General features: G+C 41.4%; 1 protein-coding gene across 1 annotated transcript in view; it reads left to right on the top strand.

Moving 5' to 3' along the window:
* DPY19L1 (dpy-19 like C-mannosyltransferase 1) overlaps positions 1 to 26,741 on the top strand; it is a 2,139,210-nt gene that overhangs the window by 1,553,375 nt on the left and 559,094 nt on the right. Inside the window, exon 15 of the mRNA XM_044065091.1 lies at positions 25,294 to 25,365. Coding sequence (XP_043921026.1) covers positions 25,294 to 25,365 — 72 coding nt within the window. The remainder of the gene's footprint in view (positions 1 to 25,293; positions 25,366 to 26,741) is intronic.

Here is a 26,741-nt window from a genome sequence, read left to right as displayed (position 1 = left end):
CAAGGATTTTACTCAAGACTCTTTCTGGTTCCCAGAAAGGACAAAGCCTGGAGACCCATTCTGGACCTTCCTAGACTAAACACTTACCTGGATGTTCCGAAATTCAAGATGTTGACACTACAGCAGCTTCTTCCCATGCTGAGCAAGAAAGCTTGGCTCGTGATTTTGGACCTAAAAGAGGCATACCTGCATGTCCCTATCAGACAAAACTGCAGAAGATACCTCAGATTTCTAGCTGGTTCAATGCACTATCAATTCTCTGCACTGCCCTTTGGCTTATCTACTGTGCCCAGGGTCTTCACAAAGTGCCTGGTACCAGTAATTGCATTTTGCAGACAAAAAGGAATTCAAATTTATCCATACCTGGACGACTGCCTGATTCAAGCAGAGAGCAAGGACATTCTACTAAAGCATCTGGCATACGTAAAAAAGTTATTAAGTTGCCTGGGGTACACAGTAAATGAAAAGAAATCAAAACTAGTGCCCTCACAACAGATAATATTCCTGGGTGCCAGCTTGAACACAACGGCCCAGATGGCTTATCTCATGCCAGACAAGCAAGGACAACTGACTCAATATTTTCAATTAATGGCAACAAAGACCCAACTCCCTGCAAGAAAAATTCTGCAGGCCTTGGGCTACATGGCATCTTGCATACTACTAATTCCATATGCCAGACTGCATATGAGGAAACTACAATGGTACCTAAAGAGTGTATGGTCTCAACACTGTCAAAGTTTGGAAACAGTTATACCACTAATTCTTTGCCTACAACAGGAGTTTCGATGGTGGGCACAAGCTTGTCACCTCAACAAGGGACAGCCTTTCACTCAACCCACAGCCAGGCAGACACTGACAACAGATGCATCGGATTATGCCTGGGGAGCACACATGGCAGGAAAATGTATCCAGGGCGAGTGGCCCACAGAACAGACATCTCCACATCAATCAAAAAGAGATGCTAGCTGTACAAAATGCTATTATAGCTTTCAAGGACCTACTGCATCCAGGACAATTACTACTAAAGACAGACAACACCACAGTTATGTGGTACATAAACAAGCAAGGGGGCACACATTCCTACCCCCTCTGCAGACAAGCCATGACCTTGTGGAACACAGCTCTAAACTACCAAGTTCATCTGCAAGCACAATTCCTGCCAGGAGAGAAAAACACACCGGCAGACGACCTAAGCAGAAGCATTATGGACCCACACGAATGGGAACTGAACCCACAAATATTCAGAATGATAACACAAAAATGGTGGAGCCCAGACATATATCTGTTTGCTTCCCCCAAAGAACTGCCAATTACAGAAATTCTGCACAAGGAGCTACCATCCACAAGCATGGAAAGTGGATGCCCTCTCATTCAGCTGGAAAAAACTACAAGTATACGCTTTCCCTCCTTTACCTCTCCTTCCAAAGGTACTCATAAAAGCCAGGCAGAAAGAGCCAAAAATGATCTTGATTGCACCAGATTGGCCATGCCAGCACTGGTACCTAATCTTAAAGAACTTTGCACAAGAACCACCCTGGATTTTGCCTCAAATTCCACAGTTGCTGACACAGCACAACAATCAGATACTTCACAGCCAGCTAAAGACCTTAAATCTAGCTTTATGGAAAATTCCTTAGTCAAGCAGGCAATGCCTCTCTCCAAAGCTGTTATGGATGTCATTCTGGAGGCCAGAAGGCCTAGCACCAGGAAAGCATACTCGGATAAATGGAAGAGATTCTGTGCCTGGAACCAAGTGCACAGCCTTGACCCTCTTGTCTCAAACATTCCTCAGATACTGCAATACTTAACTGAGATGCTGGACAAGGGCCTCTCTTTTTCATCCATCAAGATCCATGCCTCAGCTATCTCTGCTCATTACAACACGGATCCATCAATTTGTTCTAATCCTTTGCTCAAACAATACCTCAGAGGCACTAAAAACATAAGACCGCCCTGTAGAGCACCTACACCAACTTGGGACCTCAACTTTGTTTTGGAAAAATTAACTTTACCTCCTTTTGAGCCAGCTAACACAGCAGAATTAAAATACATCTCTTGGAAAACTGCTCTGCTACTGGCAATAACATCAGCATGAAGAGTTTTAGAATTACAGGCACTAATGGCAGTGCAACCTTTCCTCATCTTCCACCAGGACAGGGTGTCTTTAAGAACTAACCCTACGTTTATGCCAAAGGTGGTATCAAGTGTGGCTCTAAACCAAACTATTCACTTGCCAACTTTTTATCCAAAACCACAGAACAAAGAGGAGAGGCTACTACATTCTTTGGACATTCACAGACAGTTACGCTTCTACTTGGACAAAACCAAAGCTTTCAGAAAATCTGAGCAATTATTGGTAGCATACGCTGCAGAAGCACAGGGAAAAGCAATTTCAAAGCAGTCTCTGCTATACCCACCATGGGAAACCTGTACCTAGCAGCATTAGATCTCACTCCACCAGGGCAACAGCCACTTCAACTGCCTACCTCAGAGGAGTACCTACCAAGGATATTTTGGAAGCAGCAACATGGAGTTCTGTGCATACCTTCACCAAACATTACCATTTGCCTTTATTCTCCAAATCCAGAGCTGGCTTCACCACTGCTGTACTGCAGGGCCTTATAGCCACCCCTAATGCCTTATAGTTCTAGCCTCCCTACCTCAGCTTTGGGATTCTACCCAAGTGTAATGACTGCATGCAGCAGTGTAACACGATGAACATAGTATAGTTTTGTACCTACCATAAATGTAGATGTTCGAGTGTTAACACTGCTGCAGTCCAGGTTACCCTCCCTCCTTCCCCTCATACGTTCTGGTACTCACCTAGGACATCTACCCTTTATTACCTATGGGGAGTATTTGCTGGTAACTAAAAATGGTTGTTTGCTTTTCTTTTGTATTTTTTACTAGCAATTTGAATTGCCTACCTATTTGGGGGCACCTGACATCTGGGGCAAGAAAAACTGAAGAAAATAGCATCGGCTGCATCTTATATACCCCTGTCGCACTGACGTCAGGGAGGAGGCGACAGCAACCGACGCCGGACCAAGACTTTGGAACTCTGGCTGACTGCGGGACTGCCTGATGGCAGGATAACCCAAGTGTAATGACTGCAGCAGTGTTTACACTCGAACATCTACATTTATGGTAGGTACAAAACTGTACTTTCTCACAACAGTGAGCTGAAACTCATTCATATGTCATTATTTATGTATTTGTTCATTCATTTTATTGTAAGCAAACACCTGAGGTGTCCACAGTCACAAAATGGACTGTAATTGATAGTCACATCAGTGTGTGTGTGTGTGTGTGTGTGTGTGTGTGTGTGTGTGTGTGTGTGTGTGTGTGTGTGTGTGTGTGTGTGTGTGTATCCCTGCATGTATAAATATTATTGGTTCCTACATCCCAGAGTAGTTATGGTGTAAAGGAAGTAATTGATAGTAGTAAACAGGAGCATCATTATTTGAGCTGTGTTCTTTGGGTATGATCCTTTGATGTGAGAGTGTTCAATCTCGCCGTTTGTTTTTACACACGGGTTCGGAGCCGATCCTCGGCTCCGAGTCGGCCGCATAGCAAAGCTCTGCATCTAAGAGAAGCTCGAGACCAGGCTATATCCCACAATCCTCCCAGATCTAGTTTGCCGCTGCAACAGGTCACATCGCTTCAGAGAGCTCGGACCAGAGATTAGGAGTTATAGCAGATAAGATAGTCTTTTTTCTTTTTTTTAGTCATAAAAGTTATTATTCTCCTATAGTTTATTTTCTGGATACTTATATTTTATTTACTGTAGTGTGTTTGTGTGTAGTTTATAGTTAGTTTTTTTCTTTAGGTTTCCCTTTGGGGCCTACCCCTTTCTAACTATAAATTCCCTTTTAATTTTAAACCTTACTTTTAAGTATGTCTGAAAAAGTTAAGAGTGGGTTCAAAAGGTGTCAGTGTGGACAGAAAATGTCCATCACTGACAACCACACTTCCTGTGTCTACTGTCTTGGCCCTCTCCACTTGCAAGAGGATTGCTCCATTTGCCATTCCTTCAGTGGGAGGGTCATGACAGATAGACGCAGGAAACTTATTGATAGGGGGCTTCTTAAGCCTGCTTTCCAAGAAGCCTTGGACAAGTCGGACCAGGCTTCTAAGTCTTGAAGGGTCGAAGATGTCGGAGCCCATGTCATCGGCTCTGAGTACATCTTCAAAGTTCGCTCGCGGTTCCACAGACTTCGGGGCCGAGTGTCGAACGTTTGTCTCTCACTGAGCCCCAGGTCTTGGAACCGGTGTCGGAACTACCGCCACCGTCGATTCTTCGGTCGGTGCCATCTTCAGCTCCTTCGACCCGTTCTTCCAGACCTTTATCTGATACTGATGTGGATCGTGTCATGCAGAAACTGATGGAGAACACGGCTCTTTCCAAATTGATTGCAGTTTCCTCCCAGTTGGTGTCGAAACTAGAAGGCCTCCCTTTATCTCCAACAGGTCCTCCTTTGAGACCCATCCAGTCTTCGGAGCCGGAAGAGGATGAGCCGATGATAGTGGAGCCATCGGTGCCGAAACCGTCCATAGCACGATCGACACCACTTACCTCGACTCCATCGGAACCGATAGGTGAGTCTCGGAGTCGACGATCTCTCCTTGGTTCCGTGACCGAGAGTCGTACCGACCTTTCGGTGCCGACTCTCCCTCTCGGGGCCTCGGCGCAGATCAGTTCGGCTCCGTCCTCGGGGTCGAGACCCATGGGCCCCGTGTCTCGGATTCTTCCATGTTCTTCGGAACCGGGAGAGTCCTCGGCCCGAGGTTCAGGGGTTTTTGACCTCATGAGGAAGGTTTTGTCTACACAGACAACCACTACATCGGACACGTCTTCTCCCTCCCCTAAGGAGCCGCTCTCTGTTTCTGTTCCCACGACACATCCAAAGCGTGGAGCACCATTGTCTCAGCCATCCCTAGAGGATGCCCCCTGTTCCTCTGAGGCCTCACCAGAATCCCCCTCCGATGAGGTCCCGAGGAAAAGATTGTGCAAGAGGAGGCACTTAGACTCCCCACAGGAATCTTTAACTTCTGACACTGACTTGGATGAGTCAGAGGGGTCCCCAAAATCACCCTCCAAAGATGTCTCATTTGCGGACATATTGGAGATATTAAAACAGAGGGGTGATTGGCAGTCCCTAGCCCCCACTGAGGACGAGTCAGTGTTGCTGAAGGCATTTGGTGCTCAACCTTCTACCTCCTGGGTTACTCCGCCCTTCGATGAGTTAATGGAATTAATTGCTCGAAGGCTGGGAGACACCGGACACAGTGGAACCGGTCCCTAGAAAGCCAAGTAAGTTTATTACTGCCCCCCAGGACAAGACGTATCTAACAAAAGGAGTCCCGTTGGCTGTGGTGGTGGCAGCAGCCACTAAAAAGGAGATGTCGGAGTCTTCCTCTTCTGTTCATCCTCCTAATAAGGATTCTAGGACTATGGACAGATACGGGAAGTGCATTTTTAGTTCAGCGACTTTTTCCATGCGTTCGCTAAACTATTTGACACATTTTACATGACTACAGAGGGATCTCATCAAGGAGCTGAGAGATACCCTCCAGGGTAACACAGATGCTGCTGTTTCAGATAAGGTGACAGCACAACTTAACACCCTTACCTCCGTAGTGAACTCGTCCATGAGGCTCATCTCGTATGCGGCTGAAGGGTCGAGTAGGGCCGCAGCTTCAGCAATTGCTCTACGAAGACAATCCTGGATGCGGCTGTGCTCTTTTGCGGAAGCCTTCAAGTCTTCTTTATAACGCCCCTTTGATGGTGCCACTCTTTTTGGGCCCAAAGTGAAAGAGACATTAACTCGGTGTGAGCAAGAAGGAAAGACTCTGTCTGCTGTCGGAGTCCGTTTTTCCGTTCCATCCAGACCGTACCCCAAAGGGCAACAAGGCGGAAAAATGTGGTTCCGTAGAACTCAGGGATCTTTCCAGGCCACACAGAGTGAACCCCAGAGGCAGAGGGGGCAGACATGGAAGACGCCCCGGCGGCAGAGGGGGTCCGTAGAACCAAGGCGACAGGGATACTATCCCTGGTAAGCCTTTCCAGCACTCCTGAATGGAAGCCCGACTGTCCTGCTCTGGAGGCAGTCGGGGGTCGCTTGGCTTTATACCCACAGGCCTGGCAAACTCTCACCTCAGACTCCTGGGTAAAATGCATTGTAACCAGAGGATACAAAATACCCCTTATGTCAACTCCACCCCAACACAGAAGGTCTCCAGATGTGCCACCCGTCTGCGAGGCCAAGCAGCAATAGAAATTTCAAAGCTGCTCAAAAAGAGTCATTCAGCCAGTCCGGCGGACCAAAAGGATCCGAACTTACTCAAGGTTCTTTTTAGTTCCGAAAAGACAGGGGACTGGAGACCCATTTTGGATCTCAGCAATCTCAATACCTTCGAAGAAGGAAAAGTTCCGGATGGTCACGCTTCAATCGATCCTTCCATTTTACAGAAGGGCGACTGGATGTGCTCAATAGATCTCAAGGACGTACTATCACATCAAGATGGCCAGACCGTCCAGAGATCACCCGCGCCCGGCTGGGAGTCAGTCATTTTCAATTCGAGCCCTGCCCTTTGGGCTCACCTCAGCCCCAGGGTATTCACCAAATGCATGGCAGTGGTAGCATCTCACTTGAGATGTCTAGGATTCGGTGTTTCCCTATCTGGACGACTGGCTCCTCACCGCCACCACCGGCCTCCTCATGCAAGCAAGAAACTATACAGTCAACCTTTGTTCCCACCTAGGGATTTCCATAAACTTCAAAAAATCTGTCTTATCGCCCTCACAGCATATTTCATTTATCGGAGCGGACCTAGATACCCGTTTAACATTAGTAAAGCTCCCTCAAGTAAGGGCTTCATCCCTCAAGGAACAGGTTCTTCTTCTGCTGCAATGCAGGAAAGCCCCGGCCAAATTGGTATTGAATGTTTTGGGTCTCATGGCAGCGTCCCTGATTGCGATTCCCATGGGAAGGCTGCACATGAGACTCCTCCAATGGCTACTGTTCACGCAGTGGTCATTCCAACAGTTACCTCTAAAGTACGAGATCCTGATAACAGATTCCTGCAAACGAGACCTCTCATGGTGGGTGTCCAGCCAGGACCTCACTATGGGTCGTCCATTTGTTCTACCAAATCCGACCGCCACTATTACCACGGACGCTTCCCTGATAGGGTGGGGGGGACTTTTTCAGGGAAGAACAGTCCAAGGGGAATGGTCCAACATCGAGTACAACCTGCACATAAATGTTCTAGAAATGAGGGCGGTGTTCCTGGCGTTGCAACACTTTCAAACCCTCCTACCTCTAGGGACAGTAGCAGTTCAGACAGACAACATGTCCGTAGTCTGGTACATAAACAAACAAGGGGGAACCAAATCTTACCCATTATGCAGAGAGGCCATGAGAATTTGGCAATGGGCAGAGTCCACGGGTCGCTTTCTGATAGCAATGCACATCCCGGGGTCATCCAACGTCATTGCGGACAGGTTGAGCAGAGCCATCCTGTTTCCTCACGAGTGGTCCCTCAAACTACAAGTGGCGAAGAGAATTTTCCGCAAATGGGGCCAGCCTTGCTGCGATCTATTCGCCTCCCCGATGAATGCCAAATGCAGAAGCTATTTTGCCCTTCTACCCCCTCCAGGGGATGTCCCCAGGGACGCACTGATACACGATTGGTCCCCGGGTCTCCTATATGCATTCCCACCTATCCCCTTGATTCCCAGATTTCTTCAGAAAGCCATGAACCTAGAAAGGACAATTATACTCATAGCCCCATTCTGGCCTCGACAGATATGGTTCCCTTTTCTTCGAGCCCATCTAACAGAGGAACCTTGGATCCTGGACCCAGTGCCAGATCTACTGACGCATTCGTCGGGAGTTCTTCACCCGTCTCTTCTATCCCTCAAACTAGCAGCTTGGCTGCTCCACTTCCCAGCCTAGCCAGGTCTGATCTTCTTTCCCCGGCAGTGCAGCGCATTTTGGTTGCCTCTCATAAGGCTTCCACCACAAAACTTTACAACAGTAAATGGAAACGCTTTGTGTACTGGGCATCTAATCAACACTTGGACCCCTTGGTTGCTCCTTTACATAAAATCCTAAAATTTCTTTCCATCCTTTTTCATGAAGGGGCCTCTACTTCCACATTAAGAGTGCAGTTGGCTGCCATATCCAACTTCCATGTTGGTGAGAATGGTTCTTCTGTCATGTCCCACAGGCTTTGTAAAGCTTTTATGAAAGGTTCCTTCCATCTTCGACCTCCTGTCAGGGACCCTTTATTCCCATGGAATTTAAATTTGTTGTTGTCACAACTAATGTTACCACCTTTCGAACCAGCCTCTTCTTGCCCCCTGAAATTTCTGTCTTGGAAGACTCTTTTTCTTGTAGCGGTTACTTCAGCTCGGAGAGTTTCAGAGCTGCAAGCACTGTCTATTAAACCTCCTTACTTAAATTTTCACCCAGATAGAGTTTCTTTATGAACAAATCCGTCCTTCCTTCCTAAGGTATGCTCTGTCATAAATATTAATCAATCCATTGAACTCCTACTTTCTTCAAAAACCATACCAGCAAGCTGGAATATATGTTGCACAAGTTAGATGTCCACAGGCAACTCAGATTTTATTTAGACAGGACTAAAGACTACAGAAAAACAGATCAACTTTTTGTTGCGTTTGCAGATAATGTAAAGGGCATGGCAGTTACAAAACACACTCTTTCTAAATGGCTTACTGATTGTATAGCCTTTGTGTATTCTAAATCAAACCAGGCCTTACCCACCAAGCCAAGAGGCCATTCTACTAGGTCCGTCTCCACTTCCTTGGCTCATGCAGCTCGCCTGCCTTTGGACACGATTTGTGCAGCAGCCACGTGGTCTAAACCACATACTTTCATCACTCATTATAGGGTTGACAAAGCCTCCAAAGACAGGACATCCTTTGGTTCCACTGTGCTCAGGAACGTTCTTCCATGAGTCACTCAGGGTGACGGAGCTAGGACGCTACCCATGTGTAAAACAAGCGAGATTGAACACTCTCACATAAAGAAGTTATGTTCTTACCATAACGTTCCATGTGGAGTGTTCATCTCGCTTTGTTTACATTCCCCTTCCCTCCCTCACGGTTTGGAAGAGCAGTAGGACTAGAGTCTGGTCCACATGTCTTTACCTCTTCCGGGTATCTTTCTTTACCCCTAGTTGGTTGTCAGTGAGATGGTGTCTCTAAATTTTTTTTCCTTTATAGCAGTATGTAGCCTTAATACCTCAAGGTTATTGTTTTTTTCTGGTTTGCTTGCAAACTAGATCTGAGTAATGGCAGGGAGGATTGTGGGATATAGCCTGGTCTCAAGCTTCTCTTAGATGCATAGCTTTGCTATGCGGCCGACTCGGTGCCGAGGATCGGCTCCGAACCCGTGTGTAAAAACAAAGGCGAGATGAACACTCCACATGGAACGTTATGGTAAGAACATAACTTCTTTTTTCTTTGTTTTGTTAACTGTTTGCAGTGTTTATTATTTGGTTGTAAATAGACTGAACAACATGAATCTTGAATTTAATGTTGTTATTTAACTCTGAATACATTTTTTTAATTTAGTTGAGTTTTTGCAGATACATAGGTGTGAACTGTGCTGGACCACAACACTTTTTTGTCTACCACTTATTGTAGATGAGTAAGGCTGAGATGTTAATGATCTCCTTCCTGTAGTACCTCAGCTTTCATATGTCTACTGTGACTCTATAAAGTAGTCATGTCACCTTGCAATGCTCCTGGTTTGACCCTAAAAAAGTGACACGAGTTGTCCCAGGCTGTTAGCAAATACATTACACATTGACTTTCAACCCCTATACCTTTCGCATAGCCACTAATTTGACAAGGAATTCCAGGACATCTCTTGTAGTGTGCCAGGTGTTCTTTTAATAAATGTGAGTTTCAAGGGAAGAGGAATTTTTGGTTTATTTAGCAAATGCCTGTCAGTGATTTTGCTGTAAATTTTGAAATAAGCATTTTAAATTAAATCCAGATCTCTGTGATCATTGTAAAAGTGAAGTAGCAGTATGTACACTGATAGGTTTGAATGGTGTTTTATGTTAATTGGAAAGAGACAGCCAAGTAATGGAATATTGGTATGGCTGGAGAGCCCTAGTCCGTTACTGTGCATAGGGCACAGTTTAACAGTGATCCAGCTCTGGCCCCTGTCACTTCTGTGATTTGAGTTTCAGTTATTTCATGTCCAAGACAACCATTTCTGCTCCTTCTCTTGTGATCCATCCAGCTGATTCAGTTGCTCCTTAAAGGAGTGCTGCATTTCTGCTCACCCTTGACATATTTTCTGTCCTAACAAGCAACAAAAAACCTGTTCCACGAACAATAAAGGTCGTCCTCCCACACAAGTCCAGAAAGATAGAATCCACCAGCGAAAATATAAGTAAATAAATGATTTATTTTCACACCAAACAAGTAAAATCTGAGCGCTTTCGTCTTCCTTCGGAGACTTCTTCAGAGATGAATTAAAACCACAAAACACATCAAGTTATATACATTAACTAGTGGGCTGGTCAATAAATTAATTAGTACACACATTTTTCTCATTTCCTTCTAAAAGTGAAATACACACTGTTTTCATTGTGTGTGGAGATAACTATTTTCTATACGGAAAACTTTAAATACAGTTGTCAAATCTAAAACTGTGAAAACAACTATATACAAGTTCAGAGTAGATATAAATGTATTAAAATGTATTAGATATATTAAGATATGTTGCAATATATTAAATTAAATATGTTATAAATTACAATTAATATGCCTTATTACATTGGGAAGAGAAGGGAAAAACAGTATGTCATATCAAAACCTTAAAAAGAGAGAACACTAATAACATAATAATGGTAAACCATAATGCCAACTCTACAAAAAATTGAATGTGTATACATATTAATATATGTATAGTCACATACAAATATATGTGCACATATATATATTCCTACTTCCAAAAATATCAATAAATATCAGTCAAATAAATTAATACATCTATACAGACCATACAAATGTGTAAAAAATTATATATAAAAAAATATATAAAAAATATATATATACACATATATATATATATATATATATAATAAAATATTCTTAACAATAATTAAATAATTCAATTTAATAATTTAGTTTAATTTAATTTAATATAATAATTTAATATGATATAATATATCCACCTGTCTATGAAATGTACTTTTATATGTTAGTATATTGTTATATATAAAAGTACATTTCATAGACAGGTGGATATATTATATCATATTAAATTATTATATTAAATTAAATTAAACTAAATTATTAAATTAAATTATTGATATTTTTGGAAGTAGGAATATATATATGTGCACATATATTTGTATGTGAGTATACATATATTAATATAATATGTAATATATTAATATGTATACACATTCAATTTTTTGTAGAGTTGGCATTATGGTTTACCATTATTATGTTATTAGCGTTCTCTCTTTATTATGTTATTAGTGTTCTCTCTTTTTAAGGTTTTGATATGACATACTGTTTTTCCCTTTTTTCCCCTTCTCTTCCCAATGTAATAAGGCATATTAATTGTAATTTATAACGTATTTAATTTAATATATTGCAACATATCTTAATATATCTAATACATTTTAATACATTTATATCTACTCTGAACTTGTATATAGTTGTTTTCACAGTTTTAGATTTGACAACTGTATTTAAAGTTTTCCGTATAGAAAATAGTTATCTCCACACACAATGAAAACAGTGTGTATTTCACTTTTAGAAGGAAATGAGAAAAATGTGTGTACTAATTAATTTATTGACCAGCCCACTAGTTAATGTATATAAATTGATGTGTTTTGTGGTTTTAATTCATCTCTGAAGAAGTCTCCGAAGGGAGACGAAAGCGCTCAGATTTTACTTGTTTGGTGTGAAAATAAATCATTTATTTACTTATATTTTCGCTGGTGGATTCTATCTTTCTGGACTTGTGTGGGAGGACGACCTTTATTGTTCGTGGAACAGGTTTTTTGTTGCTTGTTGTGACAATTTTCATGCTTTGTGGTTACTATATTTTCTGTCCTCTCCAGTATTTGAACTTCATGATTGACAGCTTGCCTATCCCCTATTCATACCATTTGGTGGCATTGAAGTTCTTACTTTACCTCAGCTCAGAGTATTTTGCAGCTGCAGATTATAATACTTAGCCTTTCACTAGGAGTGTGTGTTCCATAATACTAATCCATATTTCCTTTCAGATGTTGTTCCTGAACTGTCTTGAATCAGTCAGTGTATCTCACTAGTTGCCTTATTGCAACAAACACTAGAGAACTGAGAGCCCTTCACACTGTGAAGTTGCATCACCAGCTCACATTTTTGCTGGGGAGTGGATGCATGAGTTTGCTAAGATGAAACAACTAATCCTATTCATTCAGTCTGTCTAGTTTGACATGTGGGTCCTTGAGCTGTTTGTCAGATTCAACTCGGCAGCATCAGTGCTCCAGCCTCGTGCCCCTTAATATGCTTCCCTCTCATAATACACTAGTTTCTCTAGTTATCCCCTGATCTCATTTGCTGCCATAACAAATGGGTGTAATCTCCATTCACAGCTAAGTGCTTCTCTCCCCCCCAAAAAAAAATCATTAGGCATTTTTCTTCTTTCATTCATACTACTACATTTATAAAACTCTGCAATTCTAGATTTTTTCTTGTATTTAACTATAGGAATTTGAAATTTTTCAAAAAGTTGTCTTCAAGTCATCCCCTTATTGCTGCTGGTTTTCCTGTCACTAGCTTTCTGATTTTTTCACCTCTCTTTTATGAGAGTATATAACTAGTGTAGTTGTAGTTGTTTCCTTAGCTTTAAGATTTTTATATAGATAGATAGTTAAACCAAAGGGTAAAAAGTCACACAGGCAAACCATTCAGTACAAACTGCAAGAAGCACTCTGCCAAGATAGAGTTTTCGCCGTGTGATACATTAAACCTCCTGATGTAGAAGCTCGTGGAATATATGCAAATGACCCCTTAAGGACATTGTGTTTCAGCTACATGACTTCTGAATGCCCATGAATGCTTACTTTTTGACTCCTTATGGATGCATTCAGGACAATAAAGCCACCCCCCACTTGCTGTGCACATGCATGTTTCAACCTTCTTACTAACCTCATCAACACAACATAAGTGAATTGTTTGAATATACTTTAGAAGTACAAGGTCTTTAAACCTAGCTAATGTCCAACATTAAGGTGCTTACAAAATATCCCAACTAACAGCCAAACCAAAGGGTAAAAAGTTTACACAGACAAACCATCCAGTAAAAACTGCAAAAAACAACCAATCAATTTAAAGTTTTCACTATGAGATACCTTAATCCTCCTGAAATAGAGGCCATACCTCTCAACCTTTTAGAGCAAGAAATCTGGACAAACCCACAAATAATGATGGGACAAAGGCCCAAAAATAGGGACAGTTTGTAAATAGTGCTCTTACAAACTTAGAAAATTGATAGAATAACAGGTGTTGTATTAGAATGAATTTTCTGAAGGATATGAAGTCTGAAACTCAATTGTCTGCCATTATGTTTCTGACTTCAGTCCTCACTAATTTGTCAGTGACTTGCCAGAACAACACAATTTTGTGAGAAATAGACCAAAATATGAGGCAAAAGTCTGGACTTTCTTTGAAAATCAGGACATTTGAGAGGTATGATAGAGGCCCACGAGATGTATGCAAACCATCCCTTAAGGACATTAAGTGTTTCAGCAACATGGCTTCTGAATACCCATGACTGTTTACTTTTGAAAATGGGGATTTTGGATCCAACATATTTGACTGTGACATTGAGCTGATGCAGTCTTAAAGCTGAGGGCTCAAGTTTAGGGCTTTGAATCCATCTTTAGGGCCATTAGGTTTGGCTCCCTTGATGGTGTTGGGAGTCCTCAGCTTCTGAATCTTCAATTCTGATGCCATCATTGAGGCCTTCCACCCTCTCAGCCTTAGAGGCCCCTCCATTGGCTTTGATTATCTCTCCAGATGAGGGGACAAATCTGCTGGTTGGGGCATTGTCTTCAGATCCCACTGAGGTCATTTTGGCCATTCAGTCTTGGGAGTGGATCATCGCTTCTTCCAATAGATTAAAACTACAGATGTCAAGTGGATACAGTTCCATCCAGTAATTCTCAGTCTGTTGTCTTCTTCCCTTCAGATGTCCTTGGGTCAGAGTTGACCCATAAGCTTCAGACCCTCTGCCCAAAATCAGATCCAGTTCTCTGTAGAGTCAGGCAACACTTTCTCTGATGTACCCAATAAGATGGCATGCAAGAAGAAGCACCTGTACTCCCTCTCAGAGTGTCCCATTTCAGCTACTGAGATGGAGTATCGTGAGGGATCTCCTAATCCCCTGCTGAGTATGCATCTTTTGCCAAATTTTGAGTTGATGTGCCAGAGAGGATCTTGGCCCATTGACATCCCCCCTTCTCAGAACACGACATTATTGTTTGTAGCTTACAGTGTGACACCATCTAGGAGAGGATGCAGAAGTGTGAACAGACAGTAAGACCCTTTCTGCTGTATAAGTTAACTTTGAGGTCTTTCAGAGATCATACAGCAGAAACCAATGAGGGCCTGAATCACTCTCATTTAGGAAGTCTAAATGTCAGCAGTTTGTCTCATCTTCTGATAGTGTAGGTGGCACCGGAGATGGCCTGTTCAGGGGACACAGGCACAGACACTGTAGATGTCTGCAGAATCAGGGATATCACTGGCTATTCTCTGACAGGAGACAGGAGACTGCAGCATCCCTGAAGGTCTGCCTGACTGTTCCCCTGTGGAGGCAGTGTGGGTTCAACACTCTCTCTGCTTTATTCAAATAATCAAAAAATTCCAAAAATAAATCTCTAGACCCCTTCCACAAAATACAAATATCATCAAGGAAACGAGTATAAAAAGAAATCCATTTATACCAATCAGTATTAAAAATAAACCTATGTTCCCAACAGTACAGCTTCAAAATATTTTAATTGTGCCACAGAAGGAATTGTTTATATTGGTATTTGCATAGGTTGTAATAGTTTTTTACATTGGGAAATCAACACGTACTCTTAGGAAAAGAATTTACGAGCATATTTACAAAATTGATAAACAAAAGGAATCTAATGCTTTTTACAAACATTCTTTATTTTGTAAGAACATGAATATAAAATTTGCTGTGATTGAACAAATCAGCATTGATCCAAGGGGGGGCAACTGGGAATCAAGAATTGAGTTCCGTGAACACTTTTGGCAGCTTAAAACTGATGCCAGCAAGCCCCCAGGTCTTAACGATAATATTAGCGTTAATAGTGTTTTGAAATTGAGGCAGGCTAAGTTATAACATATTATTCAACAAAGTGTGTTTGAATATTGTTAAATTTTTACACGATGCACAATTATTTATAGACACGTTGAATTATTATTTTTTTTCTTTTTTCATGATTTTACTTGGTTTATGGTTTATACATTGTATATTAACTATTGAATAGTTAGTGATTTTTTATTTATCTATTGATTGTTTATATGTAGATCACTGTTGATACAGGTTCAGGCTGTTAATTTTGATATTCATATTTATTTGATCATTTTAATGGTTATGCAAATCAGGTTATACATGAACGAACTGTTTTTAGTTCAGCGAACAGTTTTTACAACATTCCGCGAGCATTTTGAATGTCTTGCTATTTATATATTTTGGTTTTAAACCTTTCTTAAATATCACATTTCTACATTTTTTGCATAAGTATAGCATATGGAATATGAACAACATAATGGTATTGCAATGATTTAATTGATTAATTTAACAGGAAGTTATATATTCACTGATTTACTTGGAATTGTTTGTTCTGATGAAGCTTTGCATTGGGCAAAGGGAAAGCGCGCTCAACTTTTGAATTATCTGTGGTGGCTTTGGGCTTTTCTGGCTGCATCAATTGTTGGATTATCTGTGGTGCTATAGGGCCGTATTGGCTGATTTTAATGCAAATAAAGAAGGTTTTACATCGACTGGTCCTGGTCATTCCTGTCGTGGTATTGGTGTTCTTGGTTTCAGAAGCTTTCATGAAGGGACTCTTTTTGCCTAAACCTCCCATCAGAAACACAGTCCCACATTGGGGTCTGAATCTGGTCCTAAAAGCTCTAACTAAGTCTCCCTTCAAACCACCTTCTGTTGAGGTAAAGTTTCTTTCTTGGAAAACTATCCGTTAGGTGGCTAACACTTCACCTAGAAGGATTTTGGAACTCCACACATTATGTTAATCTCCCCTTACCTAGCATTTCCAAAGGTAGGGTATCACTAATGGCAAATCCATTCTTTCTTCCTAATGTGGCTTCAGAATTAAACATTACATAACCTATTCTTTTGCCAGTTTTCTTTCCTAACTATGCAAACAAAGAAGAATGCATCCTAGATGTACATAAACAATTGCATTTCTACCCTCACAGAACCAAATCCATCAGAATGGATGCTCAGCTGTTTGTTTCCTTTGCTCTTAAACTGAAGCAGAAAGTTTCTCTTTCAAGATGCCTGTCAGACTGCATTTCCTTTATTGTGCTGCATACAACAAGACTGTACTCACCAAGCCAATAGCTCACTCCAGCAGAACTTTTGCAACTTCTACTGCCTTCTTAAGAACATTTTCAGTAGACTATATTTGCAAAGCTGCTACATGGTCTTCCATTCATACCTTCATCACACATTATAACTTGGACTGCTTTTCCAGGGCTAGACCATCATTCAGTCCCTCTGTCTTGAAGGGGCTCTTGCCATGAGGCCACCTTTGGTTAATTTTAGCTTGGGATTCTGAACCATTTGTCAGAAGTGACAAAGTGAATGAATAGAATCTGAAAAATATGTACTTACCATAATGATGTATCCTTTCATTCATGTCCAACAATATGACAACCCTCCCTCCTTACCCCCATTCCTCATCTTGTAAGACCTGAAGGGTCATTTGGTCATAAATAGCATTGCTTATCTTTCATGCAGGATTCTAATACCTATGTCTTGAGGCATCAAACTAGATCTGAGATAACTTGGGGGAACTGGTGCATTATGGGAGGAAAAATCTTACGCTGGAGCACTAATGCTGCTGAGTTAGATGTGACAAGCAGCTTCAGGACTCACATGTAGTATCGGACAGACAAAAATGAAAGGTCTTAGCTCCTTTGCACCAGGGAATGAAAGGTTCCCAATTGCCATGCAAACCTTTTCATGTGATTTGTCCACTACTTTATCTTAAGTCATCAGGCATCTAGAAAATTTTGAGATCAAAGGCTACTTCACTATTGGAATGATCACGTCCATTGCTTGCTTCAAGAATGTGTCCATTACAGACGTCCTTGCCATGATGTCATAGTCTTTATTTCTTTCACCAAGTAGTGTGGGTTTCCTCTGGGTGCTCTGGTTTCCTCCCACATTCCAAAGACGTGTATAGAGCATTTCTTTCCAGGCCTCTGCTGAAAATGGACTGTATCCCAATTGGACTTTCCCAGTAAACAAATGTTAGATAAATACATAAATAAATAAAAATATTATTTTACTGATTGAGAGTGCAAGAGTTAGGTTTCATTTGGTACACTTACAGTTCGGGACACAGGCCTCTGATCTTTTGGCCTTTTGTCTGCCATGTAACTTGTTCCTTCCTGATGAATTTGCTGCTTGGAATTCAAACTAATCACTGACCAACTGAAGATGGTCCCCAAGTTAGATGTAATAGCTGCATTCTTGCTGCGTTAATTGATCTATGAAAGAAACTTTGTTGATGTGTTTCTGATGTCTTGTTGCTGTTCTTTGCACTTAGCTTCTCTGTTCAGCCATGGCTGTTATAACTTCCTGCAATTTAGGTAATTATATATGTTAAAATTATCTGTGTGTATTACAAGAGTTAAATTATCATTATTTCTTGTTTGAAGGAAATGTACTGTCTCTCTCTCTGTCAGTGGTTAGGGTTTAACTGGTGGGTTCAGCAATGGGATGTGCTGTTATAGATGACAGATATTACAGTGTCAGTCAGCATCATGTACAAATACCTCTGATTGTGGAAAACTTCATGTAGAAAGTGCCAAATTTTGATTGGCAGAGAAGATAAACACAAGGAGAATCCCTTATAGATTCATAGGTTCATACTAGGCTATCTGCCCTAGGGCATTTATAAGCCTAGCCAGAGTATGTTTGGCTTTCGCCACCCATTTTAAATTAATTTTGCTATGCCCTTTTTCGAGGTTAGTATACTGTGCCTCTGTCTAACAGTGACACAGAAGTGATACCCGGGGTAAACCTACGATCTCCCATCCACTCATCAAGATTCCTCTTGAAGAGAGTCAATGAGGGACTCTGCCTAACCTGGACTGGGATTTTATTCCAGAGTGAAGGGAGCCTCTGGGTTATGAATCTGTCCCTCCAGCATGTCCTATTTATTTCAGTGCTGAGGTTCAAGTCTCTCGAGCGTGTAGCTCGATGGGATTTGGATTTTTTGAGGTGCAGCATGTCCCTTAATTCCGGGTTGGATATGGCTTTATATGTCAGGCACAGGTCGCCTCTGAGCAGGCGGTATGCCACTGAGTAGAGCTGGAGTTTCTTTAACCGGGCAGCATATGGCATCTGTTTGAGCCCTCTGATCCTTTTGGTGAGGTACTTTTGGGGTCTTTCCAGTTGCTGCAGGTGTTTGGTAAGGTACATCCCAAAAGGGGCATTGTACTCGATTATGGGCCTGATGAGGGATGAGTAAAGAGACACGATGACCTCCCCTAATCTAGATGTGAATCCCTTCATGATTAGGTGGGCTATATAAAATATTTTTCTAACCACTTTGGCTACGTGGTTGTCAAATGAGAGATTGCTATCAACTTGGGTCCCCAGGTCCCTAATTAATTCTAATTTGTGGGCACTTTGTTTTTGCCAAAGGGAATGACTATACACTTTTTGGCGTTTAGCTTGAGGCCATGGCTCTGGCACCAGTTGTCTGTTTCTATGAGGCCCTTTTGGAGGATGCTTGTGTCGGCTGGAGAGTCGATTATGGCACCCAGTTTGCAGTCATCTGCGAACTTGGTCAGCCACAGTCCTTCTGTGTTGGCCTGTACCTCCGAGAAATATATACCGAACAAGAGAGGTCCCAGGACTGAGCCTTGTGGGGCGCCACTTGTAACTGGTTTGGAGTCTGACATGGCTCAGCAATTTAAACCATGTGGGGTTGTCCTTTGAGCCAGTTTACAACCCATCTAGTGACATAGGGGTTTATATTTAAGCTGGTGAGCTTATCTATAATGCCCGAGTGGGGTATTGTATCAAAGGCTTTTGCGAGGTCCAGGTAGGCTGTGTGGACCACCTTCCCTTCGTCAATGGCCTTGGTGACTGTTTCAAAGAAGTCGACCAGGTTTAAGAGGCAGGATCTGCCCTTAACAAAGCCGAACTGGGTAGGATCTAGTGTCTGTAGGTCCCCAATATCTTTATTTATGAGGTCCATGATGATCCTTTCCATAGCTTTGCAGACCAAGCTAGTCAGGCTTATGGGGCGATAGTTTCCAGGGTCCATTGAGGCACCACCTTTGTGGAGAGGGACCAGTGTTGCAGTATGCCACTCTTTGGGTACATATCCTGTAGTAAGGCTGAGATTGAACAGTAGTTTTATGTTTGGGTTTAGCTCTTCTTGGAGTTCATGTAGGACAGCCCGGGACACCGCCTGGTCCCATTGATGCTGTGTTTTTTGCTTTGGAGAGGGCGGCTCTTACCTGAGCATCTGAGATGTCAGGGGGGCAGCACTCTGCTGGGATAGATATTTGCCCTTTTGGTGGGGAGAAGTTTGCGCTGAACCTGTCAGCTAGGATGTTGCCAATGTCTGTGGGTTCGGTGTATTTTTTGTCATTTTGGACTAATTCTGAGCATATCTGGGAATTCCCACCCAGGTTCCTAACATAACTAAAGAAAGCCTTGTGATTATCCTTAGTGTCCTGTGCAGTTTTTCTCTCGAAGCTGGCCTTAGACAGTTTTATGAGTGCCCTTAGTTTTTTGCTAATACTGATCAGAGATGCCTTCCCTTTTTGGGATTTTGCTCTATCATGTAGTAGCTTCCTCCTTCTATTGTATACTTTGTTTATGGCTGGGGTCCACCAGACAGGACGTCTGCCTTTGGAGGATTGGGTCTTGGTTTTATTTGGGATTGCATGATCCATGCATTCCTGAAGGTGTTCATAGAATGCATTTATAAAGGGTTCTGCGGTCTGGGCCGTATTTTCCACAGGCCCGGGGGCTTTGAAGGATTCCACCTCGGTTTTGAGGAATGTGAAATTTGCTTTAGAGAAGTTTTTCACTGTGGTTTTCTGGGCAGGGGGTGGGATCGGGATGTGAATATCCAGTGAGATCAGTTTATGGTCTGATCTTACCAGTGAGGGATACACTTCTGGTCTGGAGCATAGAGTCCCCATGTTGGTGATGATCAGGTCCAGTATGTTTTCCCCTCTTGTGGGAGTGGTAACAAGTTGTTCCATAGCATTTGAGTTTATGAATTCTAGGAACCTTTGGGCTAGGGTGTTGGAGCTAGAGTAATGCTCCCAGTCTATGTTTGGGTAGTTGAAGTCGCCCAATATAATGGTGTTTGGAGAGACCTTCATATTTTCCAGTGTTCTCAGGAAGGCCGAGTGGGGTTCCTGGGTTTGGGAGGGTGGTCTGTAGCAGGCTATAAACTGGAAGGCAGTTTTACCCACTGTTAGTTGCACATGGATAGTCTCTGATGCTTCGTGCTTTGCCACCAACCTGGAGGTGTGGGTATCTTTGATGAATATCGATACTCCCTCCTTTTGTGGTTCAGTCCAAGTTTTGGGGCGAAAAGCATGGTATGAGGTATAACCTGGTAGTGCTGGGGTGCTCTCGGGAGCCCTGAACCAGGTTTCTGTTACTGCACAGATATCGATGTTCTCCATGCTAAGGAGAGTTTCAAGTGCGTGCATCTTGAGGTTTAGACTTCTGGCGTTGAGTAGCATTACTCTTAGTTTCTTATCCCTTGTGATACCTATGGAGGTGGGTTTGTCTTTTGAGCCTTGCCTAAAAAGGCACTATGGGGTAGCAAGAGCCTTTGCCAATATCCGAAAGCCCAGGGTGACAGGTGCAAGCCGTCCCTAGCGAAGCATCGTGGCTTGTCGAGCATATCATCCCAGGCTGACAGGCATTGATCCCCTTTGAATGACACCAGTACTTAAGCCAATTGTTGAAATTGATCATCTTGTCTTCATATTGTGGCATCATTCTTGGTGAGGGTAAGATGCTACTCAAGGTCAGGGTCATACCGCTCTGGGCTACATGCTCAGAGAGCTCCTCTATGTCTCTTTTCATGTAGTCCAGGGAGGTACGTCTCAGATCATTCACACCAGCATGGACAATGACTGAGTCATATTTGTACTTGCCTTGGAGTGACCTGAGTGCTTGTGTTATGTGGCAGATCCTAGCGCCTGACAGGCTGCTCACCGTGACCTTCTCCTTGTTCAGCCTGGTGAGCGGGACGTCAGTGTGCCTGACGATAGAGTCACCTATTACAAGTGTATCAGGTGTGTTGTTTAGCCTTAAGGGCTGTGACTGTTCGGCACACTGGCTTTGTGAGATATGTGTTGCACGTGTTTTGTTTTGGGGTAGCGGTTGCTTGGGTGTCTGCTTTGGAGGTCTCTGCTGCTTAGGCAGGTCTTTATTTAGAGCCTCCGAGTATGTTTTTGTGTGATTATGTGTTTGGTTTGCTGTCGTGGTAGGTCTATGTGAGACTGGAATTGTAGTGAGTGTGGTTTCCTTCTCCTCCTGACTGGTTATGCCAGTACTGAGTTGAGAAGTTGAGAGAGCTTAGCCTCCAGTTTGGCTATATGGTTGCATCTCTCACATGTGTTGGAATTTGTTGGGAGGAGTAGAGGGTTGTCTGTGTACATGAGGCAGTTGTAACATTGCCTCAAGATTCCCAGGTTCACCAGCTGGACCGGAGAGGAGATTGACAACTGACCTTTGGACATGCTTGAATAATATTGGGAATTCCTTTATAACTGAAAACAAGGGCCAATGGGGAGTGAGGGTGTAGTGCTTTTAATTTTTAGTGCTGACTTATATAATTGCTTTAGTGAGCAAGTGCCAGGTCAAATAATACAGTAAAAAAGAATCTGTTTTCCTGCACATTGTTGGCTAAAATGTGCAGTACGTTGTTTTATTATTACCAAGTGTTATCATTAAGTTGTATATGTAAGGTCTGTTCATTTCTAAGAAATTAAAAGATTAGTCAGCTTTGTAATGTGGAGAGACTGCTTAACAATGGGCTGTGGATTACAACAACATTGTATGAATTTTGTGAAGTAGAATTGCTTGGAACAAGGTTCCTTGGTACAGATCCTCTCACAGGAAACACTTTGTAGTTTGGAATCCTAGCAGACCATTTTGTGTTCACAGCCCAAAACATAGATCAGAGATGCCTCTTAGAGATGAACTGCATATTGTACAGCTTAGCAAAGCTTTTCAAAATAATCACAAGTCATTTCTTTGAGGACAGATGTTGCTTTCCTGGTTATCTCAATCTGTCAGAACCCGTTCAGAGTGGGGCTATGCATTGTGAGGTAAAATTATATGTAATGATGTGTTTTATAGATCTTTTCATGAGGTGCATTTTCTTGTTTGCTTGTGATTTAGCTAAGCAAAAACACTTGCAACAACAAGCACCAGTGCTGTGAAGGGTAAAGCTCTAACTCAGTCCAGATGACCCAAATTCTAAAAGGGGCTGGGACACTTGATTGTACTGCCAAGGTGGATGGGCTGGCCCATCAAGAGGGAAGGCAGGGAAAGCTAACTGCACAAAATGTCTGTATTCCTAATAGAAGTGGTGTTTTAGTTTGTTAGTTGGGATATTTTGCAGTCACCCTAAGGGTTATGGATATTAATTGGGTACGACAACCCTGTGTTTCCAAATGTTAGCCAGACAGTCCACTTATGCTGTGCTGATAATGCCATAAGAAGTCAGAAACATGCATGTCCACAGCTAGTGGGGTTTGGCTTTATTGGCCTGAATTTGTCCATAAATAGACTTAAAAGAAAAAGTCATGAACATTCAGAATTGCCATTTAGCTGAAAAACCTGATGTCCTTAAAGGGTAATTTGCATGTATCCCATGTTGCCTCTAATACAAGAGGTTTAAGGAATCACACAGTAGAAAGTCTAGCTTTGCTAGATTTTTGTTTATGTTTTTTAACCAATTGTTTTTTCTGTGTGATCTTTTTACTCATTGTTTTAGTTTAATAGAAGGGATGATGACACAGAGGGGTAATCTGGCAGCAGACATCATGCTCACCAAGTCACAGATGAATATTAGTCTTCATAGCAACCATGCAGAGGCTCACAGTCTGTATGAAAGGGCATTGTGGGCCATCACAGTAATGTTTGTTGTCTTGGCTGCAGGCAGAATCCCCAGAATAGAAGAACGAATGAACTGTAACTCATCGAGTGTAGACTTGATGGTCAGCAAGTACAATTTCAATAGACTTTCCCAGTAAACAAATGTAAAATAAATAAAAATAAATGTCTGTGATGTAATAGTGAGGTGTCACATATGTAAATGTCTGTAAAAATAGTATATATGTTGTCTGCACATTGAGTCTGGAGACACGGAATTTCGTTCAGTTTTTCTACTTGTGTGATTTCTGAATGACAATAAAGTTTACTTTGACTAAATAATACTTGGTCAGCTTAGGCAATTATTGATACTCCATGTTTGCTTTAGTGGGTTGTAGGACATCCATATGGTACATTATTTGAGTAACAGTTTATTTTGCCAACTTTGGCAAAACAAATCTTAATCCAAAAGTGCTTTCTGAAGAAGAAGCTGAAGATATTTGGTTGGTCATGGCATTTCAATCCAGGATAATTAATGCTGTGTTTATGAGACATCCATAGAGCCATATTGTAGATTTCTTTTGACATAAATTTTCACAGTCTTTTTCTGTGGTAGTGAATGGGGCAACATTTTCAGGAAGAATATTTGAGATAAAGTGATTTTTTTTTATTTCTATCCTTACAAATAAAAAATTATAAAAATGGTGTATGTCTTTAATAATCCTATACTTCAATTTGTGATCCTTGATAAAATGTCAGGCTTTAGTTAATTTTCTTGTGCTGATTTCAACAAAATTGACAATTATATATACAGAATGACAAATTTATTCTGTAGGTTTTCACAGTCCTGCATTATTTGTATCAGGACAAGCCTGTGAATAAGCCAGTTCTGTGTATGTCTGTTTCTTAGCTATGTCACCAGACTTCTTCAGAAATGTCTGATCCATCTGTGTAGCAGCAGGCACTGTAAAGGCCAAGTCAGTAGCCATCACAGCAGTGTTAATTTGATTATATGTCCTATACAAAATGAGTACCGAACATCGAAGGAAACAAAAATACACTTAATAATGCTGATGGTAGTATATTAGCCACTCAGTATCTGTTAAGAGGAAGTCTAATTTTATCGTGTCATTGATGGCTATCGTAAAATTGCATAAATAAATGGAGATATTACATAAGTCACCCAAATGAACCTACTGAAAGGGGCTTGCAACCAGCATTCCTTATACTTTGTATATGTACTAGTTGCAAGGTTACTGCACTCCCTTCCTGCTGAACCAAAAGTGTGTCGCTTATGTATCTAATAAAGAAAAAGCAAACTTCACAACGTTGAAATAAATGTAATAAAAAACGTACAAAACAAAGCTTTCGGACACAAATCCTTCTTCAGTGTTACAAAGCCTAGGCTGAATAGCCATCTTTTAAATAATTTTAAAATGAATCTCATGACACAACCATCCTATCAGAAACCAAACATTAATAAAATACATATATTAATAAAATGTTATACCTACAATAATATTTTCATAGCCTCAAAACTATGAGACAGCCTCCATCATTCATTTTACTTCTTGTTGCTTTAATTTTAAAACAGGTTTTATAGTTGTTTATTTAAACCAGGATATACATCAGCCTGCATGTGAACAATCCATTCATATTCTTTAATATCCAGACTATTAATGTTTTTTATTAAATTTATTTCAGCGTTTTGAAGTTTGCTTTTTCTTTATTAGTATTGGTTGGTTGGCTCTTCTTCACTTTACCACATTGCTCACTTTTTGTTTCACTTTTATGTATCTCTCATTTTTATTTGAATTCAACTTTGAAAAATGGCAGTTTTCTGTGTATGTAATTCTTTTCATTTTTTTTTCTGTTTCAGACTCCATTACAATACACAACGACTTTGCTTCTTCCAGTGGTTATTTTCATTTTCTGTGTTGTTGGAATTAAAGTAAGTCACTGTTTGTTTTGCCCTAGTATTTTTATTCATGTTTTTATGTGACCTGCATGCCTATATATATATATATATATATATATATATATATATATATATATATATATATATATATATATATATATATATAGGTATTCAATACATAGATCACAGTCACAGTATCCTAAGTTGTATGGGTCTTACCTCATGCACCGATCAGCTTATCAGTGCTTTGGGAGCCTTCCATGTACTCCAACTGCCAGGAGCCCACATGAAGCTCCATATAAAAGGAACATGGAGTGCCAAAAGCTTCAGAACATTTTTGCTGCCAAAGTGAGCTCTTCCTTTGCAAGGCCAGTGAATCTTTTAGTTATCCAGCAAGCCCTTCAAGAGCTGGGCAGATAAGTCCTTCTTATTTCTTTCTTATTTCATGAGGAAAACTTGTGTCCTTTTCTGTCAGAAAATTCAACTTTTCCTATGAAAAAGAGGAATCAGACTATCTTTGCATATTTAAAGGGAAATCTTATGTTGGTCCTTCTGCAAACCTTTTGTGAGAGAAAGTTTTTATTTTGACTAAAATGTATTCAAGATTTGCACTTTTGTGTGTTAGGAACAGGATATTGTACTTGTGGGAACTGTTAGTGGTTTGCTTATCCCAGAACCACTTGTTCTCTTATTGACTCACATGGGCTCCTCTACCCATTTTTCTCACCTCCTCTTCAGTTTATTGATAGAGCAACCTTCCGTTTCCACAGCTGCACCTAACCTGCAGGGACAGACCAGCTCTGAATTTGCCACATTCACTGGTGGATGACTCTGCTGTGGCACCCATCTTTTTCCAAACTCTTCTCAAAGTAGCCTTGCAAGACAACAAAGACTGGGGGAATAGCCTTGCCCTCATGTGTTTCTAGGGATGCCCTTGACAGGTAAGGGAAGATACACTTTTGTCAATGTCAGCACAAGAGGCAGTTGAAGGATCTTCACTTCACCAGGACAGGGATATAGAAGCAGGGTCCAGTATGCATATGGGTCAATCTTTTTTTTTTTTTAATGGAATGTGCTTTGTGAGAAAAACTTCCAGTCTCCTGTTTCTTTTTCCATGGTCAGGGCAGATTTACTGGGATTTGCTAAAGAACCTATTTTTGCCTTTTGAATCTAGAGGAAAGAAAAAGAAAGAATTGCCTCTCATTCTGACAGGAATTTTCAGTCAGAAGAGCAGACACTGCAGGAATGTACATCAGGAATGTCTTCTATGTCTGAGCATTCCATTTCCAAGGAAAGTATAAAATCATATTTCCCTGCTAAAGAAATTGTTTTAGTGACATTTTTATCTAATATGAAAGAGCTTTTCAGTGAAAATTCTATGGCACAGAAATGTGTTATGATTTGTTACA

Source organism: Protopterus annectens, chromosome 3.part0 (genome assembly GCF_019279795.1).
Source record: "Protopterus annectens isolate FY-2018-M chromosome 3.part0, PAN1.0, whole genome shotgun sequence".
Classification (NCBI taxonomy): domain Eukaryota; kingdom Metazoa; phylum Chordata; order Ceratodontiformes; family Protopteridae; genus Protopterus; species Protopterus annectens.
The sequence above is the reverse complement of the archived record's forward strand: the minus strand, read 5'-3'. Positions and strand labels throughout refer to the sequence as shown.